This window comes from Trachinotus anak, unplaced genomic scaffold (genome assembly GCF_046630095.1).
Source record: "Trachinotus anak isolate AG129_WGS33_773 ecotype Australia unplaced genomic scaffold, CSIRO_AGI_Tana_v1 ptg000032l, whole genome shotgun sequence".
Lineage (NCBI taxonomy): Eukaryota > Metazoa > Chordata > Actinopteri > Carangiformes > Carangidae > Trachinotus > Trachinotus anak.
In genome coordinates this window covers 17,134,493-17,150,269 of record NW_027273883.1, presented here as the reverse complement: position 1 = coordinate 17,150,269, position 15,777 = coordinate 17,134,493, and the positions used below count along the sequence as shown (strand labels likewise).

General features: G+C 40.2%; 1 protein-coding gene across 14 annotated transcripts in view; it reads left to right on the top strand.

Moving 5' to 3' along the window:
- Positions 1-2,754: 2,754 nt before the first annotated feature.
- Positions 2,755-15,777, top strand: part of LOC139612648 (focal adhesion kinase 1-like) — a 63,106-nt gene continuing 50,083 nt past the window's right edge. For 3 of the 14 annotated variants that reach the window (XM_071468425.1, XM_071468437.1, XM_071468423.1), the window contains exons 1-2: positions 3,541-4,931; positions 11,457-11,483. In XM_071468425.1, the coding sequence (XP_071324526.1) occupies positions 4,895-4,931; positions 11,457-11,483 (64 nt within the window). In that variant the 5' untranslated portion in view covers positions 3,541-4,894. Of the gene's footprint in view, positions 3,146-3,514; positions 4,932-11,456; positions 11,484-15,777 lie in introns of those variants that run through there. The other 11 variants (XM_071468439.1, XM_071468428.1, XM_071468431.1 and 8 more) reach the window with 9 other exon arrangements.

Genomic DNA, 15,777 nt, shown 5'->3' with positions numbered 1-15,777 from the left:
TGTGGGTTTCCGCTGGGTGCTCAGGCTTCCTCCTACGATACGAAAAACATGGAGATTAGGTTAATTGGCAACTCTAACTCAGCTGGGTGTGGCTCCAGACCACCCCCCTGTACACTGTAAATACAATAACCAGGTTTATATATAATAACCCCACCAACACAAGATAGATAGATAGATAGATAGACGGTACCTTTGTGATTTTGCCACTAGATGGAGCTCTATAACCTCCTTTGTTTTCTTTCTCTGAACATCATGAGCACTCTTCCACTACTGGGTCAGTCTATGCTTGTTGTACTCACTCCTGACTGATTGTAGTGTTTTTCCAACCACACACTTAAATACAACTTCCGTCCAGCATCTGCTAGTTTTTTTTGATATCACTCACCCAGCCCAGCATTATGCGTCTTTTTAATATTACTTATGGGTCATTTTTAGCCTCGTCCTTTCCCAGAAGGCTGGATTAAAGTTGTATAATAGTTTTTTTTCCGTCCCTGTGCATGGTCCCTGACATGCACACTCATATACCATTTTTGGTTTGTTTGTCTCCTCAATTCACACCCTGCTTAAACTATTTAACTGTTTTTCATTCATTAAAATCTAAAGAATTATGTGCCAAACCAGTGGAAATAACTGGTTGAATGTATAAAAAGAGATTTGAGAGATTTGAGAGTTTCTAAATTGTCTCTCTTAATATAAATTTTCACCTGCCAAACAATTCTTCTGGCACCTGAAACAGCGTTTTGACTACATTCATCACTGAATCCAGTGAACGTCTACTACCATAGCAAAGCAGCTGCTCCATCAGACACAGCACTGAAGCCATTGCGCCACACCAGTTCAGTCAGAGAAATATATGAGTGAAACACAACATCAGTTTTATCTACTACGGTTCACAGTGGGCCTGTGATCTTTCTCCCATGCTGCTTAATTATATGGAACAGAATAATTTGACAATAAAATAACATGTTTTTCCCAACAGCTGCCAAGCTGTGTGAGTGCCAAATGCATAAATGTGGGGTATACTGGTGGCCCACTGGATACAATGTAACTATGATGTCATGTGTTTTAATCAATTTAAGCATCAACCTCCTTCGCACCATAATTTGCATCACTCTTCTGTGCGAATAAAAATAATCTTTGAATTGAGAGAGTGTCTGCATGCATTTGTGTGCGCATGCATATTAGCCACATGCATGAGCGTCCTGTGTGTGTAGGTGGGACTGTGTGTGTAGGCCATCAGTAGAGGGATTGTTTTGAGCTGTGACTGTGAGATAGCAGAGACACACAAATTCAAGGCAGCATAAAGGCAGTCAGCATCAAAGTCACAATAATTTTGTTTGTTTGTGTGCGTGTGTGTGTGTGTGTGTGTGGGTGTGCGTGCTGGGGGTGCGTCTTTATTTCAAAGCCTCTTTTGTTTGTCTTACATTATGATGCCATGATGAATAATGCATGACAGAAATCTCTTAAGATTTCACTAAAACATGAGACATCAGCTGTAGCACGACTGTAGTTTCTTGCATGTATCTTCTGTTACCTTTTATTAGACTGTGCTTTGGTACATTGGGCTTCACTATAAAATTCCACTAAATCCTGCAAATTTCCATATGCACTGGTAGAAATATCGTAAGGTTGATTTGATGGCTGCTCTGCCAGCACAGTGATTACTCGCCCAAACTAAGACGGACAAAATGGAGAGCAATTTAATTTCAGCTTCTCCCAGCAGAGTGTCGCACAGAGAGATAATGACTGTTTTGTTCATAGACGTTAGTGCCCCCCACTACTTTTATCTCCTTACCTCCAGCAAGGCACTTTTGATCACTAACTGCAACTCAGTTCACACAACTTTTAATTCAGCTCCAAAACCAATGAGGCAAACAGTTATTTCAATGTGAGAACAGTGGCAATGACAGTTTTACTTTCACACTGTGTTGACCATATTGTGAAAGAATCCTTCTCTGACAACTCCTCCCAACATACACACACTCACCTCCGGGAAAATAAAATCAAATAAATGTATACCTCAGTGTGTGTTTACACAATGTGTTACTCAGCCCATTTTTGTCAAGGGCTTACCATCAACTTTTGAAAGTATTTCATATTTAATATTATATGTAATATATGTTTATGTTTGATACACTATGTTATATGGTCACATATGTGTAGTGCTTTTCACCTATTTTATCTTGTCCCCTGATGTCATTTAAATGGTCATGTAAATCCATGTTGGCAAGGGCACCGCTCTGCATGAAATTAGTGAAGACATTTCATTTTAGTTCTACTTTGTTATGCTATTGTTAAAATGGTTCTTTTACAGCTTTTTTTTTAAACAGTTAATTTAATGGGTATTTATTATGCTCTGTAATCAGTGATGGTTGTAATTTCCATTGCTTTATATAGGAATAAAAGTAACTTTGAACCTTGATACCCAAATAAAATATTGTATAATATATGTTGCAATATAATATAAAAAAAAATACTCATTCATTAATCTATAGTGCTGGTGGGTCTTTGGGCTGTTTCAGCACAGTGCATCAAATGAGACAATGGATAAATATTGTGTTTTGAGAGATAAAAACAAAAGGAAATGCCACTGCAGCTGTAGGAAGGTGCTGTGATAATTGTATTTTCTCATGTTGCATACCCCTGACATTGCTTATTCATATTTTTAGAGGAGCATCCTTCCCTGTTGAAACAAAGCTCAACACAATCTTACCTCCTACTGCACAGTGTAAGGTCATGGATAGCTTTGCCCTTCATGACATCATGTGGAGGCTATTATGAAATGCGGGTCCTTCGTAAAAAAAAAAAAAAAAAAAAAAAAACATGTGGGGACCCTTGCAGTGGTATTGGACACGTAGGGCCCCTCTCCTCCTGTCAGTGAGCCCTGCCAGCTGCAGCCATGTTGGAAACGCTCGGGCTCCAGCGGCGGCGGCGCGAACAGCTCACGTCAGTGGACCCCGACAACCGGGTACGGCGCTGTTGTGGACAAAAACAGACAGAGAGAGAGGGAGACTCATAACGGAGAGATACAGCCACCAAGCCGGTTGTTATATCAGCTCATGTGTGTGTAAAATTCAAACACAGTGGCCGGAAAAGGTGCTCGGTCACGGGGAGTAGGTGCGGCCGGGCTCCGGGGCTGAAGCGGGTGAGTATTGATCCTCTCTTGGAGGCGGATTGAGTGGGAATTGCCCACTGTTAGCTGAGCTAGCTTAGCATTAAAGGGGGTAACACACACACACACACACACACACACACACACTCACACTCACACTCACACAGACAATGGGGTTAACGCCAATGCAATACGCGGGGGTGTGTTTTTAGGAGCCGCTATCGGGATTTCTGGTGAAATATCGTGGACTGGATGGTATGAAATACTGGTCACTTTGACTCCGCGAAGTCATTTGTATTCCTCGCAGACAGACAGTGGTGCAGTGGCCGAAACCACCCCTCTGTAAATCTCCGGTAGGTGCAAAGGTCCAAGCCGAGGAGGATTTCTGTCATGCAGAGCGACAACGCTGTGGCCAAACATCTGTGTTTTGTTGAACAGCGAGTTGAGACTGACTGAGATTCATCGCTGCAAGCAAAAAAAAAAAAAAAAAAGGGGGCAGATCTTACTTAACCTGAGCGTCTCAAGTGTTTTTGGTTTGCTTGCTTCCTTGTCAACCACAATACTCTACACTAGGCCGATTGAAAGGTATTCATTTTTAAGCAGGTCTGGATTTAGGATCACTAATCATTCTTTTGCCATGTTAGATGGGATAAACTAACATTTAGGTGTAATGGTTACATTTATTGAACTAAACAACAGCCTGTGCTCAGCAGCTCTTGGGTGTGATTTAACATTTTTTTCTTGAGAGTTTTAGGGGTTTTTTTTGAGTCAAAGCTGCCTCCTACAGATTTGTGTTTTCCTGCCTTCTTCCCATCTTTTTTCCTGCCTTAACATGATGGTTGCCTGCGATCACATCCCTGTAGGCTACACGTCCTCCAGCAGCCGGGACTAGAGGGTCAGGACCCCACTGTGTTGTCCTCAGATATTTCGATGCAATTGTGGACAAGAAAACAAATTTGGATATTGACTGACAACTAGCTGAGAACATATTATTCCTTATCAAGAGATTTCACTTCGTGGCATTTTCATTAAGTCACCTTCCTTCCAATGGATGAACACAGCTGCTTTTCTGTGTCAATATTATTGAAAGACTGGTTAATGTTTGCTAGATTGCCTGTCCTGTCAGTGCTGCAATTCATGGCTTTTTCCCCAGTGTTGTATACACGTCTGTGGTCAGATATATAAAAACCTGACTCATGCATATCAGTATTGCTGGCCATCTGTCTTTTATGTCCTTTTATCTCACCTCTGATTATTGTGCCCACATGCTGAAACTTTCTGACTTAAATTACATTCACAAATAGAAATCATCCTTTTTATACACTTATTATTCATATAAATGATTATTAAGAATGCTTGTACTTTGTCGTGGCTTTGTTTCTCTCCTCCCTCTGTCTGTCTGCCTTACCTCCTCTCACGTTACTTCCTCTAATCTGAAGAGGCGGCAGGGATGGGGAAAGCAGCATTGAGGATGGATCGATGTTTACACCTGTCTGTTTTTAGTCAGGGGCAGATGAATATGGGAGTAGTAGTGGATAAGATGGGAAGCAAAGAAAGAAGTTGTGGGTAAGCAATGAGAAACCAAGGCTTAGGAGAAGGAAGCAGCTATTTGGAAATGAAACTCTGCCCCCAGGTGTGTCAGTTCGAAACAATCAGTGGGCGGGTGTTTTCTCTCTCCTATAAGTGACAGCATACAGTACAATCAGGAAGTGGAGAGAGAGGAACATACACTGACATCTGAGATTTAGCACAGGCTCAGTCCTCTGTGTACCAACTGCCAACATGCAGTTCTGGGATATCCTGGGCTGCACCAATGGAGGTACGTACGTGTGCAGTCACACTGATGGCTCGGGGAATGCGTTTGGCTGGGATTGGACTGGTGTATGGGTCCTCTGTTCAAGGCAGGTAGAGTGGGTCTGGTAGGCTGAGGGCTGGAAAGGAATTTGTGCTGCTCACCGCTGTGCAAGCAGTTGCATGTGAAAACTTCACAGACAGGTAGAGTGTGGAGCTCAAACAAAGACGTAGAAGGCTCTAATACAGTGTCAGTCTGCTCTGTTTTCCTCTGATAAACGTATTCAGCTGCTTTTGACAACAGATTGGACAAATTAACAAATGGGCACAAATGAAGTGTTTGTATCTGTTGCCCTGAATGTTTTTGGATCTTAATCACTATGCTAAGACACGTGTCCCGTTCTCTTTTGCCCTTATTCACCTGTCATTTTAGGTTTTTTTTATGATTAAGTGTACAATTTTTAATTCCCACAAACCTAAAGATGGGATATAACAACCACTGCTACCTCTACATATCGCTGTCACTACAACTATAACTGCTCAGCTTACTGTGACTGTCTCTACCATTGTGACTATAGTTCCCAGGAAGTACTGTCACACTGTCACTCAAAAAAAACTCAGGCAAAAAAGTCATAATTCATACAGTTTTTAGGTAAGAAGAGCAGTGAATTTATCACCCTTATAGTAACTGGTAAATAGATGTTCATGATTCTTTACACCCTGGCCAGTCCGGCTTCACAGTCATCCTGTGCATCCAAACAGAATTCGCACAGACAAAAAAGGTCTAAATGTTTAACTTTTGTATGTGGCTCACATCTGATTTTGATTACTGCTCAAGGAAACCACATGAAAACTGATCTTCTAGACTCTTTTGGACAGCATTGTCCAGTCAGACTTACACCACAAAGAGTTAAACACCAGATTTCTGTTCCTGTATAAATGCAGCTAAACAACCACAGGCCACAGCGATCAAATGTCACTCTACTTGTCCACAAGGCTGTACGTAGGTGTTCAACTGACGGCAGAATATGTGGAGCAAACGTCTGAAAAATGATACTTCAGTGGACGTATTATGTTTAAGAGAAAGTAGTGAATATTTTTTGTTATACAGAGCTTGTTAAAGCTTTCATTCCCTTTTTTAGCAACCACTCACGTATGTCTATATAGTTGAGTACAGATGATCCACAGACCTATGGAAAATAAAATCATTATGTGTCTGCAGTAGTAGTATATGAACATACACACCCTTTTAATCTGTGAAGGATGTAAAACTCTGCCTTATGATCTTAGTTAAGTCTTGTGTCTTGCCTCAATTGTGGTTTCTTTATTTGTACTGTATTGAATTCCAGGACAGTTCAAACTCCAACACCCATCTTGTGCCCCGGGCTATGTCTTCTGTTATTGCACTAACAGCTATAGCTAAGATGCCTGGTGGGTTGTGTCATATTCTTTACACCTATGGGCAAGTGTCACAAATGGAAAGAAAACATGGTTGTATACAGTTCTGAATTTCGAAGTTGGATTGTACAGTTAGATTTGTTCTTTAGCTGATTCTTCCATCCATGAAACGTGCCAGGAATAAATTGTCAAATTCAATTTGATCTTGAACATGAAGTCTCTAGACCAAAACTTGGAGAGCACTGTTACACAGAGCACTTTGTTGCACTTTATTGGAGCAGTGGTTGTCGTCTTTGTTGTGGGACAGTGCTGCAGCAGGCTGTCGGGAAAGACCAGTGAAAGTATGACTGGAAACATGTGCTCATGTTGTGTCATCATCAGCCTTCCCCTATTTGCATCCGTAGCTCGCTGTTTTGTTTAACTTACTCCATGTGGTCAGCGCTCACTGCCAGGTACTTTGATTGTGAAATGACAGCTTATCAAAATCTAGCTTTGCTCTGTAGGTGTATGTATTGTTCTAGATGCACTGTCAAAGCAAAAGGTTAGGTTACGCCGTGCGGGTTTATGTGACATGTTTGACGTTCCCCTTCATCTGACATCACTCGTAGGGTCGGCAACATGGAAAAAAAATCAATATCACATTAATTACAACACCTGCTTCTAATAATGCAACATCTGTTTGCGTGTGGAAAATCCTGTGCCAGGGTTTCTAGCAGACGTTGATGACATTGTGCTACGTGGTGATAGGAAGTCAATCTGAGCATTTCAGGACCATGTTTATTGTATCCTGATTAAAAACAGGCAATAAGTGATGAATATTGATATTGTCTAGACTTAACCACCTTTATCATAATGTTTTAGGAGTTCAGTAAGGTATGTACACCTTTCTCCAACTTTCATTTTACTTTGCATTTTCTGTAGAAATGCACCTGAAAGTGTAGATCATAACAGCAACCAGAGGTGTGAAGTAGTTGTTGAATATGTAGTTACGTTACAGATAAATATTAGTTGAACTGGATTAATCTGTCATGTTTCCACATATGAGGTTGTTTTAATATATTGGTGCAAAATCAAGTACTTCAAGTGTTTTAGGTAGGTAGGAACAGATATATTAATCCATGGCTCAACAGCTCTGGCTGTAAAATGTTATATCACAGTTGTTTGATTATTTTCTCTTTTCATGGCATTAAGTGGTTATTGTAGACATGTTTGTGTAAGTAAACAGACTGAGAGGAGTTTATATAAAAACATGGAGTAAAATATCAGAAACGGCATGAAAAAAGAGCAAAAATCCTTTACTTTCATTTCCTGAAAGAATTTAGAGATGTGAAGTTTCTGTGGAACCTCAGAGATGCGCTGGTGTGGAACAATGTATTTGTGAATGTCTGAACAATTTTGATGCAGTGTGCTGCACAGTGAGGTAGAGCCATAAAACGGCTTGTAAAATGGCTTGTTTGTGTAAAAAAAAAAAAAAAAAAAAAAAAAAAAGGTTGTAAAAAAAAAAATGGTATAACTGGTAAAACTATATAAACTATGAATTCAGAGAACAGGAGGGCATGCTGCAGCTCTGCCCTGTAAAACTGTTGGCTTTATATACAGCCAAAAACATTAACACTTCAAATGAATCGGATAATTCTCGGATCTGATAATTGACCCATTGTGTTGGTCTGTGACATAACACATTTGGTCCACTTCACAAATAAATAGACCTGTCGTCATTTACTTGATTAAACTAAGCTTAGAATGACTGGAAATAGGCAAAGTGTCAGGGTTGGGATCTGATGGGTTTATTGTCCCAAGTTGTTTAAATGTCTGGATTTGTTCATATCTAATGAATCTCTATTCATCTGTTAATTTTTTGTATTTGCAAGGAGCAGTATAAAGACATTTGGGTATAATTAAGACAAATTAGAAAACTGAGAAAACATAATCTTTGAAAAACATCAAGTTTATTTTTATTGAATGCTTTATCACATTAAAATCTTATAATTGATCAAGCCTTTGATACAAAAGATTATATTAAAATAAGAGTGTGTGGTCCTCATTATTTGTTGTTAGCAGGAAATTGATAGACGGCAGTGAGTGATAACATATGTGAGGGATGTTACAAACACTCAACAAACCCACTCTCTGAACTGATATTGGTGCACTGGAACATGCAGTAGTAGCACGCTGTTTAACAAATTGAGCATGCAGCTTCATTTGGTGGAGTGCACACATACAAATGAACCCACAGGGTTGCCTCCCTTGGGTTGTGTACTGTTGCTCTTCTGTGAAGGTTATTAACACAGGTGTTACAACAGACAACATATGAAAATGTTTTAGTGATGTCTGCACATGTTAACACTACTTCTGCCAAACATTAAAAAATACAGATGTGAAAAGAGGGCTGGTGTAAATCAGAGAGTCCTCTGCCTTATTTCCCCCTTGCTGCAGCAGTCCCAATACTACAATAATGTTTTTATGGCTGCTACTTGTAATGACAGCTACCTCATTAAAGCTGTCGCTACTGCTGTGGTGACTTTATTCTAGTCTCAGATGCTTCTCTCAGTTCTGCACCACTCTATTCTGTTACACTCTATTCTGATAGGCTGATCAGTGCAGAGGCACTGCAAAAGGCTGTTGTTGTTTTCTTGATGAGAATGGAGTATTGCAATGCCTGTAGCGTGGTGTCAGCTGTACCGTAGCCTCTGTGGTTTACAGCCAGAGGCAATAGTTTTCTACTCTGAGTGGGAGAGAGAAAGAAAAAGGCTGAGAGCGTGAGGGGGGGGGGGGGGGGGGTTATAGAGTAGGAGGGAGAAGCTCTGAGGAGTGTTTATGCAAGTGAAAATGTTTTAAGCAGTTCCAGTGACAGATGTTTCAGTACGGTTTTAATAACAGTTTCTAGCTCATTATTTGTGGATGTGAAAGATTAAAGCTGGGTTTTAGGCTAGGTCATTTCTGGTTACGCTGAGAAAATGTCTCTGCCAAGAGGATTGTGAGGAACCAGAAAGACAAGTCTCTTTAACAAGATATGTCTGTGTGGTGATCTGCATGTTGCCATATTCAGTGTTTGAAAGATTTCACTGTTCACTAGCAGTATAAACTAAAGGCAGATGTGGGGGGAAATGTGTTGGTAATTTTCTAGATTAGCAGTGCTTCAGCATTCAAATTCATAAGTATATTTTTGCACCAAGAATTTCAATTCATGCTGAAGCCTTCTTTACCCGATGTACCCGCCAGTCCTGGCTCAAAATTGCTCAGTGTATCGACGCCTTAAATGTTACACTTGTCAGTAGTGAATATAAGAGGCAGAGTGAGGGAGAAAGAGAATAATGCCAGGATTGGTGTTGTGTTGCTTTTGTTAATAGCATCGTCCTTGTAGCCAACATTTTGGACACAACCCTGCCAGGAACAAATTGGATTATGTGATTAGAGGAAATTATGTGAAATGGCAGAACACACAGTGAGCTGCAATGAATCAAACCAAGTAAAATGTTTGAGTCTAAGTCATAACTAAGATGTTATAACTCAATAACCCACACAGCTTATTAATATACAGCTGTCCTAAATTGTGTCCTAATTCTCTGCATGCTCAGTCTGACCAAGTTTGTGGTGTGTTAGTGCTGGAAAAGTGAAACTAACCTTACCTCACCAAATATTTAATGTTCATTTTTTATTTTCTTGGGTTTTCACAAAGCTGTTTTACCACCAACCAAAATTTGTTTTAATTTAAATGAGCACCTCATTTATTTCAAGTGTTCTTTAGACTATGCCCTGCCTCTTTTGAGTATAGTTTATTTAGCCAGTTTTTCACTGTGAGCACATTACACACACAAAACCTGCTTAAGATAAAACTATGATATGGAAGTTTGAAAAAGATTTTTTTTTTAAATCAGTGAATCCAAAAACACCTATCTTATTAATTTCTTGCATACGTTGGATATAGGTCTGTACCACAGAATGTACAGTAGTAATAGGAACTGGGACACAGCTTTTATCTTCCATATATGATAAGACAAAGCCTTGGCATCCTACTTAGCATCACAGTCCTGCTTCTCATCTGTTGCCTAGTAACAGATGTCAGCGTAGCTTCAGAGTATTGGACATTTCATCATATTGCTCATTTTGGTGCCATTTTTGCATGAGAATGCAGCACAGAGCGAGTGAAACGATGTGATGTAGGAGCGGTGAGCAGAAGGTGACTCAGGGTTATGAGACAGATTTGAGTTGGGTTGAAAGAGGCCAGTGGGTGAAGTTATTACAGCATGACAGGGCAGATATATTCTGCTGAGTCATGACTCTTGCCTCATTCTGGATGACTGGAATTTAGCTCATCAGAGCCTCCTGGTTCATTAGAGCTGCTGCACCATCACTGGTTGGTCGGTGCTGATGTTGACATGTAAACCAGTGGATGTGCTTAATGTGATGAGACATTGACTCTTGTCAGTCAAATGAAGTAGTAAACGCATTGTAATCATTTGGTTTGGACAGTTGGACTTTCCAGCTAATTAAAGTCCTCTTTGACGTGACTGTTGTAACGTTAAAATAATTAGTCATTGAGTAAACAGAAAATGAATCGAGGGTGAGTTTGATAATTGATTAATTATGAGTGAGTTACTGATGAGTGAGTAACTAATGGCAGCTTCGTCGTTGTCAAAAGCAAAATTTCTCAATCATCCTGTTCCGTGATTCCTTGCTCTTAGTTCTGCTCACACTTTTTAACGAACTCCACCTGTCTGTCTCTACCTTTATCACCTTCTGCCCCTTTTTATTTAATCCTTTTTCTTTGAATCCCTTCTTTTCCATATCTGTAATCCTATTTTGTTGTGTTGTGGAGATATAATGAGATGCTCTTGAAATTGGAGTTAAAGTATAGTATATAGATAGATAAGTAGCTCATTAACATACATATACATACAGTTTATCTCTGGTGCTCAGTTTTATGGACAGTTAATTGTAAAATATGTTCAATACTACAATCAATCTTTAAAAGTCTTAGAGTTACTCAGCTACGAAATTGTCACTTCCAGTCACTCTGTAATAATGTGCCTCTCATTGATGCCATGACTTAATCCATGACACAAAGATGTGATTGTGAATATTTCAGTGTGATGTGGTGTTATATACATTAATTTATTAAAGTAAAATCTTTTTTCTTCTTCTCTTTTTTCAGATATTTCCAGAATATCATATTACGCTGGTGAGTACAATTTTTGTTCTTCTTTTTTTTTTTTTTTTCCTTCAGGCAAGTGTTGTTAAACTTGCTGTCAGCTCCTGGTAGAAATTGAACATTTTAGACTTCTGAAAGTGTGTAAAAATGTTAAACATCAACTATTAGATTAGAGCTGGTGCAACAACCATACACTTTATATAAATATGGACATAGCCTTTGTGATGACACCCATAGGTTTCTGAAGAGCAGTTTTGAAGCTCAGAGCGGGCTGCTCCTCCGTTGCCATCTTGGCAGTGCCTGGCTCCGTCTAACCCCCAGCTAATCCAAAAATGGGCAAAGAGGAGGGGCGTGTGTCTAGTCAAGACGTAGGTGCATGCTGGTTTGTGGCAAGAGCTTTTTTATGCAGAACTTGAAACCTAAATAAAACTTGGATAAAATTCATCCCCTGTACAGCTGTCATGAAGGGGGAAATTAGCTAAACTGACAAAAAAACGTTTTTTGTACCAGGCTGTAAACATTTCAACATTTATTTCTGCTGTAAAGTTAAGCATTTTAGCTTGAGAGTCTGTGGGGATTGATTCAACTTTGGAGCCAAACTCAAGTGGGCATCAGAGGAACTACAGTTTTTGGCACTTAGCCATGGCATCATTTTTCAGCCCCTGACGTTGCTGCTTGGCGACAACATCTACCTGCAAGTTTGTTTGTGCAGAGTGTATGAATTCACACATCAAACCTGCATTTCCACTCTTGAGAATGTAGCTGTGTTTTGGAGCAGAATTTGGTACCTGACTTTTTTCAGCCACTTGAATTTAAATGACAGTAGTCATTCAGTTTGATGTTTCACGGTGATTTAATTTTTCACACAACATAATGTTCCTGTGGCTTAGCCTTGACTCAGACTTGAAGAGGGCTGGTGTTAGTGTATTATGGTATGGAGCTGAATAATTTCAGAGGTATATTTAAAACAATTTATGGCCCTTAGCTCCAGTCTCTCTTCGTGGCTGTTGCTAGGTAACTGTTGATCCTGTGTCTTTGAACGGGATGTTGCATATTATGAGCTGGGAACTTGTCGTTCCTGAGAAGGACTGAAATGTAATTTACATATGTTAATCTTAACTTTGGTAATTCTCACTGGGGGATGCAAACTGGGGTAAGCTGAAACTTTAAGAAATGATGCTCTCTAACTTTGCTGTAAAGTCACAGTAATGAGGCAACCAGTGCACAGAGTGGTCAAACTGAGCATCTGTGGTCTCCAACAGCCATGGGAAAACTCATTCTTACTGCTGCTGATAAGGATCACAAGTTCATTTTTAGTGGAGAACATAATGAACTTAACATCCAGCCTCTGTAAGCCTGTCCTGGCTTGGAACTGGGCTGAAGAATCTAAGCATCACATGTTTACATATGATTTGCATCTTAACATGTGAATCATCTAGTGAATTAGTGACAGCAAAGTTTATATAACTGATTAAAAAAGAGGAAATTACTTTATACATTTGTTCAATTTCCAAAACACAAACAGCTGTAATTTTGTCTTTAAATGTTGATAATTTTATGTTGCTTGTTCTTGACACCTGCATAGTATTGGCTGATGGTGTATTGGTTGAGCACAATTTATGGCACATTTTAACTGATCATTGTTTATTGTGTTTATATTAATTAAACATGTTTCTTGTTAAGACCATTGTCCCAAGAATAAGCATAAACGACTGTAGGAATTATGACAGCAGCAAAGGAGAAAGTCAGGTGACATTAAAATAGTGTAACAAAGTGTTGAGGTCTGGGTGGATGAATGGATCAACAAAATATTGGACATTAACACAGGAGTCCGCCGTTTGTTTGTTAGTGCCAAGCGATAGTCAAAATGAATTTCTTTTAACCATGACCACCTTCTTTCTCTAACCTTGAGGTTATAATTATGAAACCATGATGATGAAGGTCGTCAGTGATTTTTAGTTTGTCTGATTTACTATTTGAAGCAAAAGCTAAAATATATATCTACATCATTTACATCCAATTTACAAAATAATCAAATATGATAGTTAGTGTTTTGCAGCTGGAGGCCTAGCTGTGAAATGTTCACGTCCATCCTATGCTCTGGCAGATCAAATGGATTGAATGTCAGAGTGCTTTACTGCCAGTGAAGAACTGGCATGCTGCAGGAGCAGGTGAAATATGTGTGGAGAGGAAAAAAGAGAGAGAGCAGAGAGTGAGGACAGAGGGCAGCAGAGATCTTCTGTGGCTTGTGGAGGGAGACAGACAAGGGGGAGGGATGATGAATAGAAATACAGAAGCAAATTGTTGTAAGGGGTCAAAGAGTGGAATTTATGTTTTTAGAGGCTAAGCTCTGATCCTGGTAAAACCGTGTGTTGGATTTGTGTGTGTGTTGGGTTTGTGTTTTCATACGAGTGCCTGTTTATTAAAGTTGGAGTGCTGATTGAAGAGCATTGTCCTATTAGCATATTTATAAGTACTGTACAATCAGTTTGCGTTCTTTCCACTGCATCAAGTCTCAATTACAATATTTCTATCTCCCCTCTCTTTCTTTCTCCTCTGTTCGTTCTCTCTCTCTCTCTCTCTCTCTCTCTCTCTCTCTGTCTCTCTCTCTCTCTCTCTCTCTCTCTGTCTCTCTCTCTCTCTTTCTGTCACACGCACACACACAATACATCCCCCTCCCTCCCTGGTTCTGCCTATTAGTGAGTGGGGCAGCTTTTTTTTTTTAATACCAAAAACACACCAGAGGAGACACACTTGGTTCATACATGCACACACTCACTTTGAGTATCTTGCACACTCACTCCCACCTTTGCTGAAACTCGCACACTGTTTTTCTCACACACACACACACACACACATACATGCCTACCTGCTTACCCGCGCGCTCATGCACTCTCATATACACACACTCACTCTCTGGCTTACGCACATACTTTCTCACTCTACAGTCTCTTTGGTGCACTCATTTCGACTGCTCAACGATTGCACTGGATATTGTGTGTGTGTGTGTGTGTGTGTGTGTGTGTGTGTGTGTGTGTGTGTGTGTGTGTGTGTGTGTGCGCGTGTGTGTGTGGCTGCGGCTGTGTGTGTGTTTAAGGTTGGAAATTATGTTGTGATCTAGTTGCTCTTCCGCTGCTGGAGAAGAAAGCTTTCAGAAGCCAGACTGAACAACACACAGCTGACTGACTTCAAAACGGATTTACTGCATCAATTTTTTTTTTTTGGTTCAAGACACTGCAACATCGTTTTCTCTTCATAATCTTTTTCCCCTCCTGCCAGACTTCTTTGCATCAGAGCTTTTTTTTGTGTTCTTTGCTTTTTTCTTTTTTTTGGTGAACCTCGCCCTTTAGGTCTCTGTCACTTTATGTCTCTCTCTGACATCAGACACCTGCTCTGACCTGGTTAACTCCTGCAGGCTCAGAGCATTGTGGGAAAGCTTTGGAGGATGTGAGGCTCCACTTCTCCCTGGGGTTTCTCCGCTTTCTCTCTTCATCCCGCTCCCTTTATATCTTCTCTTTTCCCTTTCTAATTCACATTTTCTCTTTCTTTTTTGATTTCTCTGTGTCTCCTCTTTCTTCTCTCTACATCCTTCTCTCCCGGTCTTTGCTCTCCTTCTTCCCTCCTGCGTCGGTCACTCTCATCTACCTCTACCTCTACCTCTCGCTAACTATGCTCCATTTCTCTACGCCCCGCTTTGCCCTACATTTTCGTCTCTTTCTTCAATGATTCCAGTCTTTTCTTTCTCTCCTCTGTCTTGCCATCTCCTTCAGACAATGCTGTGGATTTACAGAACAAACGACCTCTCTTGGAAAATGGTACTTTGATGTATTTGCATGGACTCTTGCTTTGCCAGGAAAGGCTGTCAGTGTTATTTTGTAACCTGGGACTTGAGATGTATGGCTGCAGGGAAGCCGCCGTCTTTGAATTTCACTTCAAGGATTGATTAATTGGATCAGCAGCTCCACACAGAAGACCTGAATTTGATATTTTGTGGGGATTTATTGGACTGCAGGATGGCCTAATGGGCAGAGAAATCATCCCCCAACTACAGGCTTAAATGTTTTGTGAAGCTTAGACCCTGCTGAAGTGTCCTTGAGCAAGTTACTGAATCCTCTCCACCCAAAAGGGCTCAGTCTGCTTGAAGTGAAGGGGCAAAAAAGGACCTGCCTTACAGGGATCACTACATATCACATTACACAATGGTAAAGATATTTTGCTAGGTTAAAGGTCATGAGGTAAATTGGGACGGATTGATTACTAAAACCTGGACCACAAGCCACTTCCACACATCCTGAAGTAATATGATGTTTCAGCAAACTGTACA